General features: G+C 54.4%; 1 protein-coding gene across 2 annotated transcripts; it reads left to right on the plus strand.

The window, feature by feature from the left end:
- The first annotated feature begins 186 nt into the window (after positions 1–186).
- MFNG (MFNG O-fucosylpeptide 3-beta-N-acetylglucosaminyltransferase) lies at positions 187–18798 on the plus strand. Of its 2 annotated transcripts, none has more exons than XM_053584021.1 (8): positions 187–653; positions 5793–5841; positions 6199–6301; positions 6755–6908; positions 8589–8674; positions 9729–9894; positions 11141–11226; positions 14467–18788. In XM_053584021.1, the coding sequence occupies exons 1-8, from the start codon at positions 399–401 to the stop codon at positions 14531–14533; spliced, it is 966 nt and encodes a 321-aa protein (XP_053439996.1). In that variant the 5' UTR covers positions 187–398; the 3' UTR covers positions 14534–18788. The 2 variants fall into 2 exon arrangements, with proteins under 2 accessions (XP_053439996.1, XP_053439997.1); XM_053584022.1 differs by lacking the exon at positions 187–653 and adding an exon at positions 2032–3796 and having other exon boundaries at positions 14467–18798.
- Positions 18799–19629: the final 831 nt, after the last annotated feature.

Below are 19629 nucleotides of genomic sequence, written 5' to 3' on the forward strand. Positions count from 1 at the left end.
CTGAGGCGTGGGAAGGTGGGAGATGCCTCTTCCATCGGGATGGAGGTTTGCTGTTCCCTCCCCTCCACCCCAGCAGCTGGCAGTACCGGCTGCCCCTCCAGCTGGGGCCTCCTTTCCAGCCACCTCTGGGCTCCCCTCGCCTGGCCCCGCCCCCCGGGCTGAGCAGGGGCGGGGCCAGGCAGCCGGGAGCGGGCGGGCAGGGCCGAGCAGGTGGAGGGTTGGCGGCGGGCTGCTATGGCTCAGCCTCGGGGGCCAGAGCCCCGGCTCCTACCTCTCCTCTCCTGGCCAGCTCCTCGATGCCTGCCAGACTTTTGCCTCTGCCGAGGCTCCCGCCCGACCTGCCTTTCCTCCCTGTAAAGTTGGGATTTGAGGGCTAAACTGTCTGGGGTCCCGGGCCAATGCAGTGCCGGCTCCTGCGGGGCCTGGCTGGAGCCTTGCTCACCCTCCTGTGCATGGGGCTTCTGTCCCTACGGTATCACACAAGCCTGTCTCCCCAGAGGGGGCAGGAGAGCCCCCAGTTGAGCCAGCCGAGCCCTGGACCCCAAGAGCTGCAGCTGCACGATGTCTTCATTGCTGTCAAGACGACCCAGGCCTTCCACCACTCGCGTCTGGAGCTGCTGCTTGACACATGGGTCTCCAGGACCAGGGAACAGGTGACCAGTGGGAGACTTTGGGTCCTGGGAGGGGCCCCTACTGTGAGCGGCTCACAGAAGCCTTTCTGGTGGGCTGGGGTTCCTGGTCGCCGTCAGGGAGAAGCTGCCCACTGCCTGCTCCATCTGGGTTCACCTTCCTACTCCTCCTCCCTCCGGGGCCTCCACGGCTGCCTGTGGCCTGGTGGGTGCTCCTCACTGGCCCTGACTCCAATGTACTGCAGGCCCACCTCTTCACCCCTTTTAGGAGCCGGGCTGGGCCCTTGTGCCAGGCTCCTGGGTCCCTCCTGGGTGTCCCTCTTGACTCCCATAGGGGTTTCATTCCTGTCCACCCTGGCTCAGCCTGGCATCAGGGGTAGTGGTGGTTGTTGGGCAGCTGGGGTGGGGGTCTCCAAGAGATCCTGACACTGTCTTGTCCTGGCTCTGAGGGTGGAGGATTGGGGCAGGGGCGTCTAGGTGGGGCGTCTACTAGGGAGGCATCCCTTCAGGCTTCCTGGCAGCCCCTGCTCACACCTCTACTGCCCAGGGTGTGCCCAGGGAAATCATGTCTCCCCTCCCATGCTGGCTTCCTGTGGGGCTGCTTCCAAGGGATAGGAAGAGAGAGTGTGCCATGAGGGTGGTAGCTGAGATAGTGTTGGGCCAGAGGTCGAGGGAGGTGGGCCTGGTGAGTGGGATTGTGTGTGTGTGTGTGTGTATGCTCACAAGCAGGGGCAAGTGTTAGACGTGCTGCGACAGAGGTGTGTGGGTGCACACATGGCATATGCCTTTCGGGGGGCAGCTTCGACAAGAAAAGTCCCCGGCAGCCTTTCGCACCTCAAGTAAATCAGCCATTTGGAGTGTGGGGGACTGTCACTGGGGGATGTGGAGGGTGGATTCACACACGTGCGCACACCTTGTCCCCATTTTGGTGGCTGACTCAGAAGGAGGAAGTGACTGAGACTTTGAAGGGGGTTGAGGGCTCCTGTGAGTCCAAGCAAGGGGGAGGCGATGTGTAGAAGAGGCCAGGGACCCCTGGAGAGGGGGCACCCCTCCCTGCTCTGATTTCCTGGCACCAACACCTTTGCATGTGGGGTTAATATTTTCCCGGCCAGGCCCTCAGCACCCCAGCTCCTTTTTTTTTTTATTATTAAATCTTAGCTGTGTACATTAATGCAATCATGGGGTACCATGTACTGCTTTTATATACAATTTGAAATATTTTCATCAAACTGGTTAACATAACCTTCACGGCATTTTCTTAGTTATTGTGTTAAGACATTTCTATTCTACACTTAGTAAATTTTACATGAGCACCCCAGCTCTTTCCTGGCACTCTGCACAGCTTCTCTTCTTGGGGAGATTCTGGTTCCTCCTGCGGAAGCCGCCCAGGCTGGCCCTCCCCACAGACCTTCCTGTTTATTTGTCTGTGTGTACCCAGAGTGTGGCCTCACATGCTTTGAGGCCCTTTCCTGTCTTGTCTGGATCACTTTGGCGGTGCCTTTGCCCAGGATGAGGAAACTGAGGCCAGAGAGGAGGAAGTGCCAGCATCGCCGACAGAGCCCTGTGGGACCTAGCCCCTGCTTCCCGGCCGGGTGCCTTTCACCTCTGCCAAGGCCTGGGAGAGGGTGCTTGAGCCTCAGTCTGGGTGGCTGTGCCTGGCAGTGTCAGGCTGGCACAGAGAGGCAAGCAAGACCCCTTCTAGGTCCAGGCTCCCTCCCAGATGGAGATGCGGATCAGGCACGGGAGGGTGGGGGGTGACTGCCCGCTGCTTGCTTCTCTCCCTTTAGCCCTCAGAGCAGCCTGAGGGGTGGATATTGATATTCCCATTTTGTAGTGAAAAAACTGAGCAAAGTTAAGCAGAGGTAGGAGAGGAGTTCGTTCAGTTGGATCCTAGAGCAAGGGGCGGAGTCTAGCAATCGTGTCTGTGAAGTTGAAAGAGGGAAGGATGCTCAGATGGCGGAAGAGGGCAGGGAGGCCCCCTCTCGCCATCCCACTGCCTCTCATCCTTTGGATCATTTCTCCTTGTGACCTCGACCAAGGCCCTCCCTCTTTCGTCTCTCAATTTCCCCATCTGCCCAGGACAGGAGCGTCTGAACCCACCCTGAGCTGGTTAACTCCAGTGCTGGGCACTGGCCCAGCTGGTTAAGGGCAGTGGGGGTGGCAGGTGGGCCTTGTGGCTGGGCTGGGGCTCGTGTGTGGCCTTTGTCCTGGGCTGAGGGGGTGGGCTGGGGCGGCGGGTTTTGTGCTCTTGTGAGCCTTTCTCTTCCCTAGTTCCCCTGTGGATGGGAGGGAGGTGGCAGAGGCCCCGCATCTCCCCCCTCTGCAGCAGATGGTCCCCAGCCACCCCCTCCCCTACCCCAGCAGCCTGCGTGTCCTTTTGTTTCCTGCAGCCTGTGAAGTTTTAACCATTGTCAGGGGCCCTTCCTTAAACAAATCAAGTGCAGCCCTCAGCTCAGAGGAAAGAAACTCTGGGACCTCCGGACTCACAGGGCTGAAACCACCAGCCTCACTGCCCTCTCCTGCCCTTTTCTGGACCTGGCCCCCTCGCCCCGCACCTTTCCATCATTCTCCTTACTCAGGCTCACTAATTGTCATCAACGGACAGTCCCTTGTCCATTTGGCCTGTGCTCCCGCTTGAGAGAGTTCCACTCTCTGACAGCTGTTTGGTGGCAAGAGTTTGCCAGGAGCAGGGCATGACAGGCCTGGCTTCTTTACCAGGATCCCTTGGGGGCTGTGTTGAAAACAGACTTGGGTGGGGGCAGAACAGAGTGGGGAGGCTAGGGGAGGGGCCACCCCAAAGCAGGCAGGAGGTGACAAGGGCAGGCTGGAGAATGTGAGTGTGGGGAGGGGAGAACTACAGTGTGTGAGAAGGGGGAGGCACTGCCACGGAGGCTTTGGGTCCCAGCAAGGAGGGAGGCAGACCAGGTCTGGGGAAGCACAGGGCCACAGTCAAGCCCCAGGGGATCTGAGAGCTTGGGGCTCAGGGAGGAGCTGGGGAGGGAAGTGGACTTGTGAGTCTTAGCTTCACAGGGACTGATGGCATTGCCGAGGGACTGTGCTGCATGGAGAAGGTGGCCAGGGCCCGAGCTTGGATCGCCAGCATACTTCCTGTGGAAATCCAGGGCCCTCCAGCATCGGCTAAGACCCTAGGGAGAGGGGCTCAGAAGGTGGGCACTGTCCAGGCCTCCCTAAGGAGACCCAGGTGCCAGATGGGTCAAGGAGACAAATTGGACCAGGACTGTGGCCTCCAGGATGCCATTGTCTGGGGGGGCAGAGAAGAGATACATATTTTTCTTTTTTTTTTTTTGTAAAGACAGAGTCTCATGTTATTGCCCTCAGTAGCGTGCCGTGGTGTCACAGCTCACAGCAACCTCCAACTCCTTGGCTTAGGCGATTCTCTTGCCTCAGTCTCCTGAGTAGCTGGGACTACAGGTGCCTGTCACAAAGCCCGGCTATTTTTTTTTGTTGTTGCAGTTTGGCCGGGGGCTGGGTTTGAACCCACCACCCTTGGTATATGGGGCTGGCATCCTACCCACTGAGCCACAGGCGCTGCCCCAAGAGATACATTTCTATAACTCAAGGCTGTTAGCAAAAGGAGGAACAGGGACTGAGGAGGGGCCTTGATGGTAGTGGGAAGGGTGTTAGGAGGGAAGACTTCCTGGAGGAAGTGGTGCCAGAGCTGGGAGTTAGAGGCTGGAAAGAGTTAGGGGCTCAGAGGGGTGTGGTGCATAGTATACTTGGGGAGCTGAAAGAAACTTGGGCTAAGAGAAACCTCAGTGGACAGGAAGTAATGAGATAAAGCTGCATCAGATGACCCCTTACAGGCCACAGTTAGGCAAGGCTGGCCTGTATCCTAAGGGCAGTAGGGAGCTCTGGAAGGTGCAAGAAGCTGGTGGTGGATATGGGTGTTATCTGATTCTGGTCCTGATGGGACAGCATACCTGTGGGAAGGAGGCAGAATCTTGCAATATTGTACCAAAGGATGACAGTGGCTCAGAAGCAGGTCTTTGGCCATGTGCCTTGGGAGACGCCTGTTTCCCTCCTGTCCCTTCCTGTGCCAACCCCGACTTGTGGCCTCCTGGCCTCCTGTGCCTCAGTTTCTTCTGAGACACAAGCAGCCGAGACTGGCTGCGCTGTCAGCTCTTCCTTGTTCTTTGATACAGAACTGTGTTTTCCTGTCACAGCTTCTGTCACCCCTCATTGTACAGGCGGGTAAAGTAAGGCTCAAGGCAGGGGCTATTCTGTCTGAAGGGCTAATTCCTGGAAAGGAGGGAGAGCTTTGTGAGTGAGCAGGGTGGAGCTGCAGCTCGGGGCCCTGACCTTGGACAGGGCTAGACTATGGTTGTGGTACCTGCAGTGGATGGGGTAATCTGGGGACTTTAAACTGGTGGGACACTTGGAAGGGGTGCAGAATTGTCTCAGGCCCTGGGGAGGGTGGCCCAAGGGTCGAGGAGGCCCTTGAATACCCTTGGAGTGCTCAGTGGACAAAGAGGACCTGCTTGGGTGCGAGAAGCTCTGCACTTGCCAACCTTGGTCTGTCAGTCTCCATTTGTCATATGGGAAGGGAACAGATCATCACACCTGCTCATGGAGCTTAGAGAGGGTTGTGGGGGATCAGGTGTGCAAATACTCTTGTTAGCATGTGTGCCCAACCTGGGAGAGCTGGATTAGGCTGCGAGGCAACATTTCTGAGATGCTCAAGGTCACCTCACTTGTACAGGGGTTTGTGTGGCCCTGGAAGTGTGACTATCTCCCTAAGGGGTGCAGTGTTCCAGGTGTGGGCATATGAGTCTTTTCAGTTTGTCTGCCGACAAAGGGTTTAGGGTTGTGAATAGTGACTGTGCAGAGACCAAGTGTGACTGGTGTGTGTGTGTGTGTGTGTGTGAGAGAGACAGGAGAGGGTGAGATTCGGCCCAGGGTGTGTGGCTGTGACTGCATCTCTAAGGGCTGGTAAAGTTGTGTGTCTACAAAAGCTGGGTGTGGTATGTTGTCCTAAAGGAGCATGTGGCCATGAGAGGGGTGTGTGTCTGTCACTGGAGGAGGACAGAAGTGTGCCATGGATCTGCCTGGATAGGAGGCCATCTGGGGCTGGGCTTGGTGGGCTGTGGATTGGCCTGGGGCTGCCCTTGTCTGAGGTGAGTCCTGTCCCCTCCTTCTTCCTAGACATTCATCTTCACCGACGGCCCAGATGAAAGCCTCCAGGAGAGACTGGGTAACGGCCTGGGCTGGGCTGGGGTGAGCCCTCTGGTGTTGCCAAGGAAAGCTGGGTGGTTATACCCTGGCTGGAGGGTTCCCAGGAAACACATAGGGATTCCCTTGTGCCCAGGATGGGGGCAGACTCCTTCCCTGGAAACCAGTGGGGGTGAGGGGAGGGGCTATGCTAGACCTGACCCTGGACACCTGGGTCCCAGCCTGCTGTCCCCTAGCTCTATGGCCCTGGGCAGGTCTGCCCTGCTTTGGCCTCAGTTTCTCCATGTGTAAAATGGGAGAGGGTGGGAGGCCTGGCCTGGCTCTGCATTCTCAGAGGAGGAGCGGGGCAAGGTCCCCTGACTCCTCCTCACTTGTTCAGGGTCTCACCTTGTGGTCACCAACTGCTCCGCAGAGCATAGCCACCCAGCTCTGTCTTGCAAGATGGCTGCGGAGTTCGATGCCTTCTTGGCCAGTGGGCTGAGGTAGGTGTTCCTGGGTCTCCGGGGCTAGGTGCAGCCTTAGCCTTAGGCCACCCCCTGAAGTAGTGAACAGGTCTTGGTCCAGTAAGTATAACCCCTGGATCTCCTGCGGCCTGAACTCAGCTACTACCCACTAGCAGGCAATATGCAGTGGGCCCCATAGATCAGTTGGGTTCAAATCCTGCCATGTTACAGCCTGCTGTCCCCTAGCTCAATGACTTTGGGCAAGTGTCTTAACCTCTCAGAGTCTTGGTCCTCATCCGTTCAGTGAGCACATCTTCTTCATGACACAACGTGCTAACACAACATGTTGCTTGGCACAAAACGGGTGCCTTAAATGTTAGCCACCCCCCCCCTCCAATCCTCTAACTGTTGACTGGCTATGGAGTGTAGGGGGAGCCTGAAGGCAACCCTGGGCTCCCCCAAAGGTTCACTGTCTCCCTTCCAACCCCACAGGTGGTTCTGCCACGTGGATGATGACAACTATGTGAACCCAAGGGTGCTGCTGCAGCTGCTTAGAGCCTTCCCTGTGGCCCAAGACATCTACGTAGGCCGGCCCAGCCTGAACCGGCCCATCCATGCGGCTGAGCCGCAGCCCCACAACCGCACGGTGGGTCAGGGGTTGGTTCCTTCCATCCAGCCACAGGGGAAGGGTGTGGTGGAGAGGGGTGGTGGGGACTGAGTTTCAGATTTGGTCCCTTTTCTTGGGTTTGGGCCAGGGGCCTCAGTTTCCTATGCTGTGAAATAGGGAGCTGGAGATAATGTAAGTAAGGCATGGAGACGGGTGGGTGGTAAGGCCTTGTCACCCATGAGCCAGTGGCTTGTCCTGGTCACACAATGAGCATGCAGGTGAACTGAGGCTTCCTGCCTCCACAGGCAGGGCTCCTAGCCACCTGGTCTCACCAAGCAGTTGCATAGATTGTTAAAATGCTAGATTGCCGCTGAACCAGGGGACAAGATGCTGCTGCTTGAGCCCCAGAACACCCGTCTCCCTCCCCAGGGCACCCCCTTCCCCCTCCAGGCTTCTTCACTCACCAGTGGCCGAAGAATTGACAACTGGCACAACAGGGGACCCCAGTACCAGCTTCAATTCCAGACCTGATGGACACTGATTATGGTAGCTAGATTTAGAAAAGAAACAAAGCCCCAGGATACCCAATTAAGTTTGACATTCAGATAAACAATGAATTTTTTAGTAATAAGCATGTCCCAAACATTGCAAGGTTCTTTCCCTTACCCCAGGACCCACAGGCTTCAGGTTTTGTGGTGTCCCAGGCCTCTGGGGCTTGCTTGGTTCTAGGAAAAAGGCAGATCGTGAGGCCCCCTCCCTAGAGACAGTATCTGGTGCAGGAGCTGGGCGCTCTGCAGGGCTCTCCCTCCCTCCCCAGCTCACCATCTGCCTCATTAGGGAAACCAAGAGGAGAAAACACAAAGCCTTAATTATCAGCACTTACCAGCCTCTAAACCCTAATTAAATGCTCTGGGCCCCTGGGCTGTGTGTGTGAGCAAGTCTCTATAAGTCCAGGTGAGCTCAGCATCCCCAGGCTCCCACACCTCCCAGGCCAGGGCCATTCGCCTCTACCTAACTGGTTTGCCTTTGGGGTTCAAAAATTCACCATAGAGCCTGGCTCCCTGGGTTCACATACCAGTGCTGCCACCATCTGGCTTTGTGCCCTTGACTGAAGTCACTTAACCTCTCTGTGCCTCAGTTTCCTCATCTGTAAAACAGGTGATTTACAACCCCTTTTCATAGGGTGGTATCATAGAAGAGTTACATGAGGTCACCTAGTCAAGTCCTTGGGATGGGACTTGACATGTGGGTAGACACTAGAAAGGGTTGGTGTATGGGACGCAGCTCACCTTCATTTCTGAGCCATGTCTCTTCTGCGCATGTTCAGCACCCAAATGGACACATGCAGGCCCTGTCAACCCGGGCTTACCTCTGTGTTTGGCATTCCTTTCCAAAGAGACATTTCTCAGTGGAAATGTAAGGTGTGCTGGTGGGTAAATACCAGATGTCTAATTAACCAGAACCCAGCTGGCTTTGGGTCTGATTATTGACCTTACCACTCATCATTAGCTTCATTAGCTATGTGATTTTGGGCCTTGACTTCTTTACCTGTAAAATGGGCATAATAGTGACAGTCTGTGGCAAGACTTAGTGACAGGCACAATAGCTTTTGAGCCATGCTGGTTGGGGTGAAGCGTGGACTGGGTGGTCATTCCCCCCACTGCCCCCATCCTCCTCACCTTCCATGCTCATTCTGCACTTTGGCCTTTTCTCTCCCAGAGGAGGGTACAGTTCTGGTTCGCCACGGGGGGTGCTGGCTTCTGCATCAACCGCAAACTGGCTTTGAAGATGGCCCCATGGGCCAGGTAAGCAGAGACCCAGGGGTAGGCGGGAGGGCAGGCAGGTGGGGGAGAATGCTGGTGTACATGAGGGACCTCCATGGCAGGAAGAGCTTGACAGTAAGCTCAGGAGATGCTTCCCCAGGTTCACCTGTGTCTCAGAGCAGCACAGTTAATGATGAGCAAACCTCCTGCCACCCTGCCCTCGGGGTGCATAGCCGAGTGCATGCTGCCACGTACAGGAAGTCATGTAATCTCCCAGAGCCTCAGTCTCCCACCTGTAAATGGACCTGATAATACAATAGCCAATGATAGAGTAAGGGTTAAATGAGAAAATGTCCAGGCTGGCACCTGGTAGAGTCTGGGAACATTAGGTTCTCCTTGCAGCTCTCTTCTGACTGGTCAGTGCCACAGGGGAGGTGAAGGCCAAGCAGAGGGGCACTCTAAGAAGAGAGAAGGGCTTCTGGATGGGGGCAAAGGGAAGGTTTTGGGAAGAGGTGGCATTTGAGCTGGGACAGCCCTAGAGGGCCCCAGATGAGGAGGATCCTGGAGGTAGTGGAAGCCTAGGTAAAGGGGAAGGACACTGGCATTTTGGAAGTGGCAAAGCTCTGGCCTTGAGAGATCTTCCTGGGCAGGCCATTACTTTTATTAACAGCGACATCAGTAGACACTGCCTTGTGTTGGGGGTTGACTGTGAACCAGGCTTGTGCTTCACCAGGAGGATCACAATACCCAGGGGAGAAGGTGGTGTTTGCCTTGTTTCTCAGGCACTGAGAAATGAAGCATGTCTAGGGTCACCCAGGTTCAAGGCCACTCAGCTGCTAAGTCTGGCTCCAAGGCCTGTGTGCTTTGCCCTGGCATTAGCTCTCACAATAGCCTGGTGCAGGCATGGACTTATCATCCCCATTTCACAGAAGAGGAAACTGCGAGGCTCCGCTGGGTTCCTGGTTTGCTTGAGGCCACACAGCACACAGGAGGCAGCACTCTGCTTTGCTAGCTGGTCCTGGTAGAAGGCCTTGGGCTGGGGGCTCTAGGTGTGGAGGGCCAGGGCCAGTGGCTATAGTCCGGCTCTGTCCCTCAGTGGCTCCCATTTTGTGGACACATCTGCTCTCATCCGGCTACCCGATGACTGCACTGTGGGCTACATCATCGAGTGCAAGCTGGGCGGCCATCTGCAACCCAGTCCCCTCTTCCACTCCCACCTGGAGACTCTGCAGCTGCTGAGGGTAGCCCAGCTCCCGGAGCAGGTGAGCTGGTCTTGGAACAGGTGGTAATGAGGGGAGGAGGGAAATGGATGGGTCTCCTACAAGAACATGAGGTCCCCTCCCTGCTGGAATTTGAAAGCAACCTGGAACTCTAGATTCTGGGGTTTGGCTATCTTCTATTGATGGAGAAACTGAGGCCTAGTTAGCAAAGGACTGTGCAAAGGTTATTGGGAAGGAACAGATCTGCAAGGGGGACACTCAGGCATAATGTTAGGCCAGGGGGTGGGGTGGGATCCTATCCCACCACCTGGCAGGTAATGGCTCTGCTTAAAGGTCAAACTGGATCTGCCTTGCAGGTGCCACCCTCCAACTCTGCAGGTGGTTCTGGCTGGAGGGTCCCTGGGATCTTCTGCCCAATAGCATGAGTCAGACCCTTTGGTTGCAAGTGACAGAAATTCAACTTGGACTGGTTAAATGGAAATGCATCAGTTGGCTCACATAACTGAGAAGCTGAGGGCTGGGACTGCCAGGCCTGATGGGCTCTGGGTGTTCAGATGGCCTCCCAGGCCTCTCTCCTCCCTTACATGCTGTTCTCCACATTAGTCTTATGCTCTGACAGGCTCACCTCCATGCTCCAAGATGGCAGCCCCAGGTTTCCTCTACAGCAGTGGGAGAAAGCTCCTCTCTTTCCCAGATCCCAGGGCTGGGCTTACTGGCCGATGGCTGGGCTTGGGTTACATGACCTGTCTCCTACCTTCTCTAACTCTCTGGTCCTTATGATATTCACATGAAGTCAGTTACTAACATTAGCCCCACTCTACAGGCAGAACCACAGCAAGTGGCTAGCATAGGGCAGAGGGGGATTGGAACACTAGCTGGGTGGCTCCTGAGCCTACTGTGGCTCCTCTGCCTCTGAGCTCAGATCTTGGTCCCATGTCCTTATTACACGATGGATGAGGGGCTCAGGATTTGCCAGGGCCCTACAGTGAGCCTCAGGAAACCTCAGTTCTGGTCTAGATGCATAAGTTGTTGGAAAGATGCCTTTTTCTTTTGGGCCTCAGTTTCCCAGTCTGTAGAGTGAGGATGTCATTTCATTTTCCCAGGTGAGCTGACCTGTGGAGGGAGTGAATGGGATCACAAGCAGGAAAATGCTCTACAAGCTATAAATAATTTGGGGGCAGGGGGTGGGTTCCTTGGTGAGGTTTTAGCTGCCAGCTCCTGCGAGGATGCTGCCCCCTTGTGGGGACTCCCAGGGGGACACCCCCAACATTCTTTTCTCCTTGCCTAGGTCACCCTCAGTTATGGTGTCTTTGAAGGAAGACTAAACGTCATTAAGCTACCAGGCCCCTTCTCTCCCGAGGATGATCCCTCCAGGTGGGTCTGGGAGCTACAAACTTGGCATGAGAAGTTGGAGCTGAGTCCAGGTGTGCAAAGATGGGGGGCTGGGTAGGAGAAGAGTGGGACAGGCCCTGGTGGCTGACAACACAAAGCTGGGAGTGGTGGCGGTGGATTTCAGTTCTTGCTTTGCCACTGGCTTGCGGTGTGACCTTGAACAAGTGTCTTCTCCTCTCTGAGACATCATGGATATGAAGGGCTTTCTCGGCCCTGATCCTCTGGGGTTCTTCGGGAACACCCGAGGGACCGACATGTCTTCACTGAGCAAAAGAGATGCTTTCACGGTGGAACTCCAGGCTAATGGAAGAATTTTTATCTTTTTTAGGCTCCGTGTTTCTTTGACACCACTCTTAAATGGTTCTTCTAGGGAGGTGGAGGGTTGGAATGACGCCTTCCAGTTCTGCCCTGGACAGGCCACAGGGAGACTGGCACCACTCAACTCAGCCCCTCTTTGTATTTGACAAAGCACAGTCCTGGAGCGCAGCCTGTGACATGCCGCTTCCTTTCCACACATCCCCACTGGCCAACTGTGGCTTGTGCTTCTGGCTGTGGCTGCTGGGGTGGGTGCAGGGAGGAGTGGGGGAGGCACATGGACTTTGGCCCAATGGTCTAACCTCAGAACTGATGCTGCTTGATCCCCTCCCAGCATCTGGAGGCTGGCTTCTGCTTGCATGCCTCCAACCACGGGGAGCTCCTCCCTCCCGCGGCAATCTGTTCCAAGTCTGGGCAGTCAGAGTGTCCCCCCACTCCTCTACTCCCACTGCTGCCCCTTGTCAGTGACATAGGGAGAGACTGGGAACTGGGAGAAGAGCCCTGATCCTGCCTTTGGGGGAGTGATCAGGGACTCAGGGAGGCAACAGGTAGGGGAGGGGACAGGGTGAGCTCTGGGCCTACCTGAGTGATAGAGACTTGTCCTGAGAGAATCCTGGGGGATGAGGAATCCAGGACATCGGGTGTATAGGGGATGAAGGGCTGTTATGGGACAGCATAAGGACAGCCCTGGTGCTGCTGGGGGGTGGGGGCTACCTAGGGAAATCCTCCTTGAGGAGATGATATTAGGACAACATGCAGGATCCGAAGGGCTAGCAGGAGTTATCTAGAAGAATAGATGGCAGAGTGCTCTAGGAACAGGGGACAGCATGCAGAAAGGCTGGGGGCAGGAGAGGTCTTGATCTGCTCAAGGAAGAAAAAGGAGCCGGTGTAGTCGGGAGAGAGAGGAACATCAAATTCAAGTGAGGAGTTGGCAGGGGACCTCCCCAAAGCCTTTGTAGGCTCTGTCTGGACTTGGGATTTATTTGAAGTATGTGACCCTTGGGGGAACCTGAGGTTCTGCTGAGGTGCCTGTCCTCACAGCTATTCCGAGGACCCTGGGGGCCAAGGCTGTGTTGCACAAGTTGGACATTACAAAGAGATAGACTTTTCCAGCCCAGGCCCGCCAAACAACAAAGAGATAGACTTTAGTTCAATATAGGAAAAAAATTCCAACATGAAAGAAGCTGTCTTCTAATGGGGTGAGCTCCACATCAGTGGAAGTGTGTAAGTTATAGCTAAGCTGCAAAGAGGTTTAAGAATTGAAATTGTTGGCTTGGCGCCTGTGGCTCAAGCAGCTAAGGTGGGTTCAAATCCATCCTGGGCCTGCCAAACAACAATGACTGCTCAACCAAAAGATAGCCAGGTGTTGTGGTGGGCACCTGTAGTCCCAACTACTTGGGAGGCGGAGGCAGGAGAATCGCTTGAGCCCAGGAGCTGGAGGTTGCTGTGAGCTGTGATGCCACAGCACTGTACCCAGGGTGACAGCTTGAGGGTCTGTCTCAAAAAAAAAAAAAAAAATTTAAATTATTGGCCAGGTGCAGTGGTTCATGCCTCTAATCCCAGCACTCTCGGAGGCTGAGGTAGGAGGATCCCTTGAGCTCAGGAGTTAGAGACCAGCCTGAGCAAGAGTGAGACCCCATCTCTACTAAGAATAGAAAAATTCAAAATAGAAAAATTAGCCAGAAAAAATTAGAAAATTAGTATGGTGGCACATGCTTGTAGTCCCAGCTACTCAGGAGCCTGAGGTGGGAGGATTGCTTGAGCCCAAGAGTTTGCGATTACTGTGAGCTATGATGATGCCATTGCACTCTAAGCTAGGTGACAGTGTGAGCTTTTTTTTTTTTTTGAGACAGTGTCTCACTATGTTGCCCTGGGTAGAGTACTATGGTGTCACAGCTCACAGCAGCCTCAAACTCTTAGGCTTAAGTGATTCTCTTGCCTCAGCCTCCCAAGTAGCTGGGACTACAGGTGCCCGCCACAATGCCTGGCTATTTTTTTGTTACAGTTGTCATTGATGTTTAGCAGGCCCGGGCTGGGTTCAAACCTGCCAGCCTCGGCGTATGTGGCTGGCGCCCTACCCATTGACCTATGGGCGCTGCCAACAGTGTGAGATTCTGCCTCAAACCAAACAAACAAAAAGAAAAAATAAAAATTGAAATTGTTAAATTTCCTCCAAACCTGAGCATTCTAGAATTTATAGTTTGCTGTCAACTAGAGACTTGGATACATGTGGTGAGATGGTCCAGCTTCAGGTGAGGTCTCTTTATCACTTCTCTGGCTTTGAAGTTTCTCTTTAAACAGTGGTTCTCAAGTTGCCCACAGGAAACATCTGGCAATGTTTTCCAAACATTTGGCAATCCATTTTCAAAAATGGCTGGAGACTTTTTTTTTTTGAGACAGAGCCTCAAGCTATTGCCCTGGGTAGAGTGCAGTGGCATCACAGCTCACAGCAACCTCCAACTCCTGGGCTCAAGTGATTCTCCTTCCTCTGCCTCCCAAGTAGGTGGGACTATAGGCGCCCACCACAACGCCCGGCTATTTTTTTGGTTGCAGCCATCATTGTTGTTTGGCAGGCCTGGGCTGGATTCGAACCTGCCAGCTCAGGTGTATGTGGCTGGCACCTTAGCCACTTGAGCCACAGGTGCCGAGCCGTCTGGAGACATTTTTAATAATTAGGATTTGGGAGGTTGCTTCTGGCATCTGGGGGGTAGAGCTTCAGGGTGTTGCTAACCATCCTACAAGGTATGGGGCAACTCCACACCAAAGAATTGTCTGGCTCTAAATGTTAGTGGTGCTGAGGTTCAGAAACCTTGCTCCAAACTATCCCTGTGACATGTGCCCCCGGAGCCTGTGGGGGAAGGTGAGGAGTGGGGGTGACTGTCACATCCACTTCTGGTCTCTCTGCAGGTTTCGCTCCCTCCACTGTCTTCTCTACCCAGACACACCCTGGTGTCCACAGCTGGTTGTCCGATGAATCCTGAACTCTGGGCAAAGATTGGGCTGAGGCTTCGGACTGTCCCTCATCTCCTAAGGCAGCACTGAAGGCCCTGGGAAGGTGCTCTGTGGTAGGCGGGGCCCTGTGGTAGGCAGTCCCTGCAGGGCCTCTGGCTGGTGGGCAAGCCCAGGATCTAGATGGTAGTAGTTGGCACTGAAGGCATCCCAGGCACCTCAGGGGTGAGCTGGACAGCGCACAGGACCTGGTGGACCAGATGATGGCCAGAGAAGCTCTGAGGGCTGGACATCCTAGGTGGCCTAATTGGAAAAAGCCTACTTGCCCTTTAAAGAGTGACATGGGCCTTGGGTAGTGTCTGGCCCCTATTCCTGGCTCTGACCTCTCAGTCATTCCCCTGGTGCTCCAGTGCTGGGTCACTCACTCCTGGAGCCACTTGAGGGGTGGCTTCCTTGGCTGGGTCTCCAATTGCTGAGGGGACCCAGGTAGAATAATGGCAAAATCCAGGGTCTGTGTCAGATACTGTTGCTGGCCAGTGTCCAGGTGCTCCTTGTTCCCCACCCCTTACTAAGAAGATCAGATTTTGTTTGGAATCTCAGTACTCCCAAGCCCAGTGGAGGATCATAATAGGGCCCAGCCAGGTGTGACAATCCTTTTGCTCATGTTCCCAGCCTCCCTAGCTGTTAGGGGCTGCCATGTGACCAGCTCTAGCCAGAAGGAACTAAACAAAGCCCATAGGGCAGTTTCTGAGGAAGGTTTTGCAGCTGTATACCTCATCTTTCTGCTGTGAACCTGGGTGTGATGGTTGGATCTGGGGCAGCCACCTTGATGCCATGAAGAAAGGCCAAGACAATCATTCACAGACGTCTCCTCCAGCATCTGGTTCTGTGAGAAAATTAAACCTTTATTTAAGTCTCTCTTGATCCAGTTTTCTGTTACACGCTGCCAAAGTGTTCCTGACTGGTTTAAGGCTTTTGGTCTCTCTGTCACAGTGGTGATGGTGGTTGCTTTAGGTAGCATGATATAATATTTGTAAAGGGCGCATACATGTGACATAGCCTGGTAGAGAAAGAAAAGGCTCAGTGAGTGGTGACTGTTATTACTCTGTCGGGTGTGTGAGGGTGTGCTTGTGTGTGTGTGTGTGTGTGTGACATGACCCCTTCTACACATCTGTGCATGAGGATATATGTGTGGTTTGTATACCTGTGTTACACATGTGTGTACCTCATGTATATAAGGGTGTATGTGCCACGAGGTGCTGGCGCTGGGAATTGTTTCTCCTTTTCTATGCCTTCAGGGCCTGGGTCGGGGAGGTGAGAGAATCAGGGAAGGCAAAATGGGGACTTAAAGCTGAGGGATTCAGCCGCAGGTGTCAGATCAAGGTGCCTAGGGGCAAGTTGACGGCCAAGGTGGGCACTGAGTAAATTCAAGTGCCCTAAGAATTTTAGATGCCAGGGAGGTTGGATGAATGAATGAAAGTGCTTGTGGTGAAATTTCAGGCATGATGGCACATAGTGGGGGTTAGAGATGGGGGGCCTCTTCTCCCCACTCTGCGTCATGCCTGGTGATCTGGGACTTGGGGTCACAGTGGGAATCTTGGATGAGCCAGGAGGGAGGAGAGATCCTGAGGTCTGCAGGGCTCTGACTGAGGCAGCCACGGTCAGGGGCTTCTTTGGCGTACATCCTGCACCTTGAAGGACCAGAAACCTTGTTCTGGCCACATCTGTGTCTGGGGTGTCTGCTGAGCATCTGAGCCCCAGCCCCTTGTTTTCTGAGGATGAGAGGTCCAGAGAGGGACTGCCACATGCTTGTGGTCACACAGTGGGTCAGGTGCACAAGCCCAGCTGCTTGGGCTTTTCCAAAGCTTCCTTTCTTTTGGGCTGACCTAATGCTGGGTTTGTGGGATGCGAGTCAAGCCGAGTGAGGATGGCCCCAGCCCTGAAGCCCTGTGGGGATGGAATGGGGCCATCCACAGCCGCTGACTGCCCCGCCCTGCCCGGGGAAGGCTGCTGGTCGGCCCGCTTTTAGAAGCAGCCGCAGATTTTCGGGTTGTTCCCAGATCCTGAGGGTCGGGTGGAGGGAACAGGACTAGGGCCATCTGCTGCCTCTATTGTCCCAGAATAGCTGGGGGTAGGGAGGGGGAGCAGAGTCAGCAAGGATCAAAATTGGGAGAGAGGAAGGAGGGAGGCTGGGTTTAACCATTTGTGTGTCTGAGGCTTTGAAGCTCCCTGTGCCCTGTGCTGTGGTGACCCATCTGGGCCCCAGAGGCAGGGGCTAGGAGTGGAGTGGGGGCAAGTTTGGACCACCTTGTCTTGGCCTTGCTGTGTCTCCTGGGCATGTAGCTGCCCCTCAGCCTCCTCAACATTAGCCTGGGGGCTGGTGAGCCCCCACCTGCCTGGTTTAGGGGGCTTGTGGGTGGGATAAATTGAGGGCTATGGTTGACCCCTGACCCTTGGACTGGACAGCTAAGGGTGATAAGGGGGACAGAGAATGACTGCAGAGCAGGAGCCCTGCCCTGGGGAAGGCATTGGAAGGAGCCTGGAGATTATCTATAGGGGTGTCTTCTCCAATCAGTGCCCACCCACTGCAAGGAGTGGACAGCAGCCCAAGGCGTGCCCCCTCACCCCCCAGCAACACTGAACTGATGCCCCTGCACCTTCTGTGAGCCAGACCTCATGCAGGCAGTGAGCAAGGGGGACTCCACACCAGGAGGCTGGTGACCTGTCACCTCAGCTTTGCCTGCTGTAGGTATATGACAGTGGCAATATAAACATAGGTGTACAAGTGCATGCGGGGAGTCAGGCACTGTCCTAGGTCCTTCACATGATTAGCTCATTTCGTCCTCACCTAGTTGAAGTAGGCACTATTATCCTATATTACAGATTAGGAAACTGAGGCACAGAGGCGGAGAAGGCCCCTGGTCAGTGTCACAGGCCTTCTTGGTGCCAGAGCCAAGATTCGAGGCAGCCTGGCTCTGCAGTGGTCATCTCACTGTGGGATGACCTTGAAGTGTCAGAGAGCCTCACCGTGCCTGGCTTCACCCTCCTGTCTGCTCTGCCTTGAGGCAGGTGATTTCATTGCTCACTGCCCTCATCTGTGAAGTGGGTGCAATGACTCCCAGGAACAATTGCGTGAGGCTTTGGAATCCTGCACAGCAGGCTCCTGAGTCAGGGGAGCTGCTCAGTAAATCTCATCTCCCTGCCCTCTCTGTGCTCAAGTTCTCAGCTGAGGAGGGGGCAGCAGCAGTGCTGGGTTGGCCATCGCCCCCATCCGGTTTGTTATCACAGCACCCCACCCCCAGCCCCCTGCTCTCTGGCTCAGGCACTATGGCTGCCTTGCTTTTCCCCAGCAGGTGCTAAGTTCTCTGCTGGCACCAGCTCTTCCTTCTCCCTGGAGTGCACCACCCATTGCTGCATGGCTGGCTTGTTCTTGTCAAGCTCCCGGGTCCCCTCCTAGGGAGCTCCCTAACGCCCCACTATACAACAGTCACCCGGTGGCTGTCAATCACTGTCCCTTGCAGTAACTCTCTGCATGCCCCTCACCCTCACAGACATGTCTCTCAGGTATGTGCTTGTCATCTGCCCTCACCTGACTCTTAGCTCCGTGGCCCCAGGAGCCTGTCCCTTCTGTCGGCTCATGACCTAACATAGTAGGTGCTCAATAATAAACATTTGAGGGATGAATAGAAAAATGAGTGAATGGGCTTCTCAGGTCTCTTTCAGCTCTGTCAGTGTTTCAAGAGTCTACAAAAGGTGCTAACACCAGTGAGGGCAAGGGGATAGTGGACGTATAATGGAGGGACCAGGGTGGCACCAGAACCCATCCGTCATTCTTAGTATCACTCATGTGATGCTCAGGACACAGGACCACCCAGGAAGTCTATTTGCCAAAATCACTGGTCCTACATCAGATCAACCTTCTGGACCTAAAGAGCAGTTTGCAGGAAATAGGAGGACAGTGCAACATGTTAACCATGAGGCCTCAATCCACCAGAACGAGGGAGTCAACAATGAGGAACATTCTACAGGACCAACGACCTGGTTCTTCAACGAGTAAAATGGCATAAAAGGGAAGAGATTGAATTTTTTTTTTTTTTCTTTGTAGAGACAGAGTCTCACTTTATAGCCCTCGGTAGAGTGCTGTGGCCTCACACAGCTCACAGCAACCTCCAACTCCTGGGCTTAAGCGATTCTCTTGCCTCAGCCTCCCGAGTAGCTGGGACTACAGGCGCCCGCCACAATACCTGGCTATTTTTTGGTTGCAGTTTGGCCAGGGCCGGGTTTGAACCCGCCACCCTCGGTATATGGGGCCGGCGCCTTACCGATTGAGCCACAGGCGCCGCCCCAAGAGATTGAATTTTCAATCTTTTTTTTTTTGTAGAGACAGAGTCTCACTTTACTGCCCTTGGTAGAGTGCCATGACGTCACACGGCTTACAGCAACCTCCAGCTCTTGGGCTTATGTGATTCTCTTGTCTCAGCCTCCCGAGCAGCTGGGACTACAAGCGTCCGCCACAACGCCTGGCTATTTTTTTGTTGTTGCAGTTTGGCTGGGGCTGGGTTTGAACCCACCACCCTTGGCATATGGGGCCAGCACCCTACTCACTGAGCCACAGGCGCCACCCTGAATTTTCAATCTTAGAGGTTAAAAGAGATTTACTAGACGAAATACCACAGTACCATGTACGGACCTTGTTTAGATCTTGATTCAAATATGTGAACCTTTGTGAGACATTTTTTAGGAAAGTCAGGAAATTTGATCATGGCCTGCATATTAGATGATATTTAGATGATATTAAAGAGTTGTTCATTTTGGGCGGCGCCTGTGGCTCAGTCGGTAAGGCGCCAGCCCCATATACCGAGGGTGGCGGGTTCAAACCCGGCCCTGGCCAAACTGCAACCAAAAAATAGCCGGGCGTTGTGGCGGGCGCCTGTGGTCCCAGCTACTCGGGAGGCTGAGGCAAGAGAATTGCTTAAGCCCAGGAGTTGGAGGTTGCTGTGAGCTGGGTGAGGCCACGGCACTCTACCGAGGGCCATAAAGTGAGACTCTGTCTCTACAAAAAAAAAAAAAAAAAAGAGTTGTTCATTTTATTAGGCATGATAATAATATTGAGCTTATTTT

Source organism: Nycticebus coucang, chromosome 3, assembly GCF_027406575.1.
Source record: "Nycticebus coucang isolate mNycCou1 chromosome 3, mNycCou1.pri, whole genome shotgun sequence".
Taxonomy (NCBI): Eukaryota; Metazoa; Chordata; class Mammalia; order Primates; family Lorisidae; genus Nycticebus; species Nycticebus coucang.

Excerpts from the sequence above, each read along its gene's own strand:
- MFNG (XM_053584021.1), top strand. The coding sequence starts at position 399 with ATGCAGTGCCGGCTCCTGCGGGGCCTGGCTGGAGCCTTGCTCACCCTC. Across the intron at positions 5,842-6,198 it reads AAGCCTCCAGGAGAGACTGG|GGTCTCACCTTGTGGTCACC; the intron begins GTAACGGCCTGG and ends TCACTTGTTCAG. Across the intron at positions 8,675-9,728 it reads AAGATGGCCCCATGGGCCAG|TGGCTCCCATTTTGTGGACA; the intron begins GTAAGCAGAGAC and ends TCTGTCCCTCAG.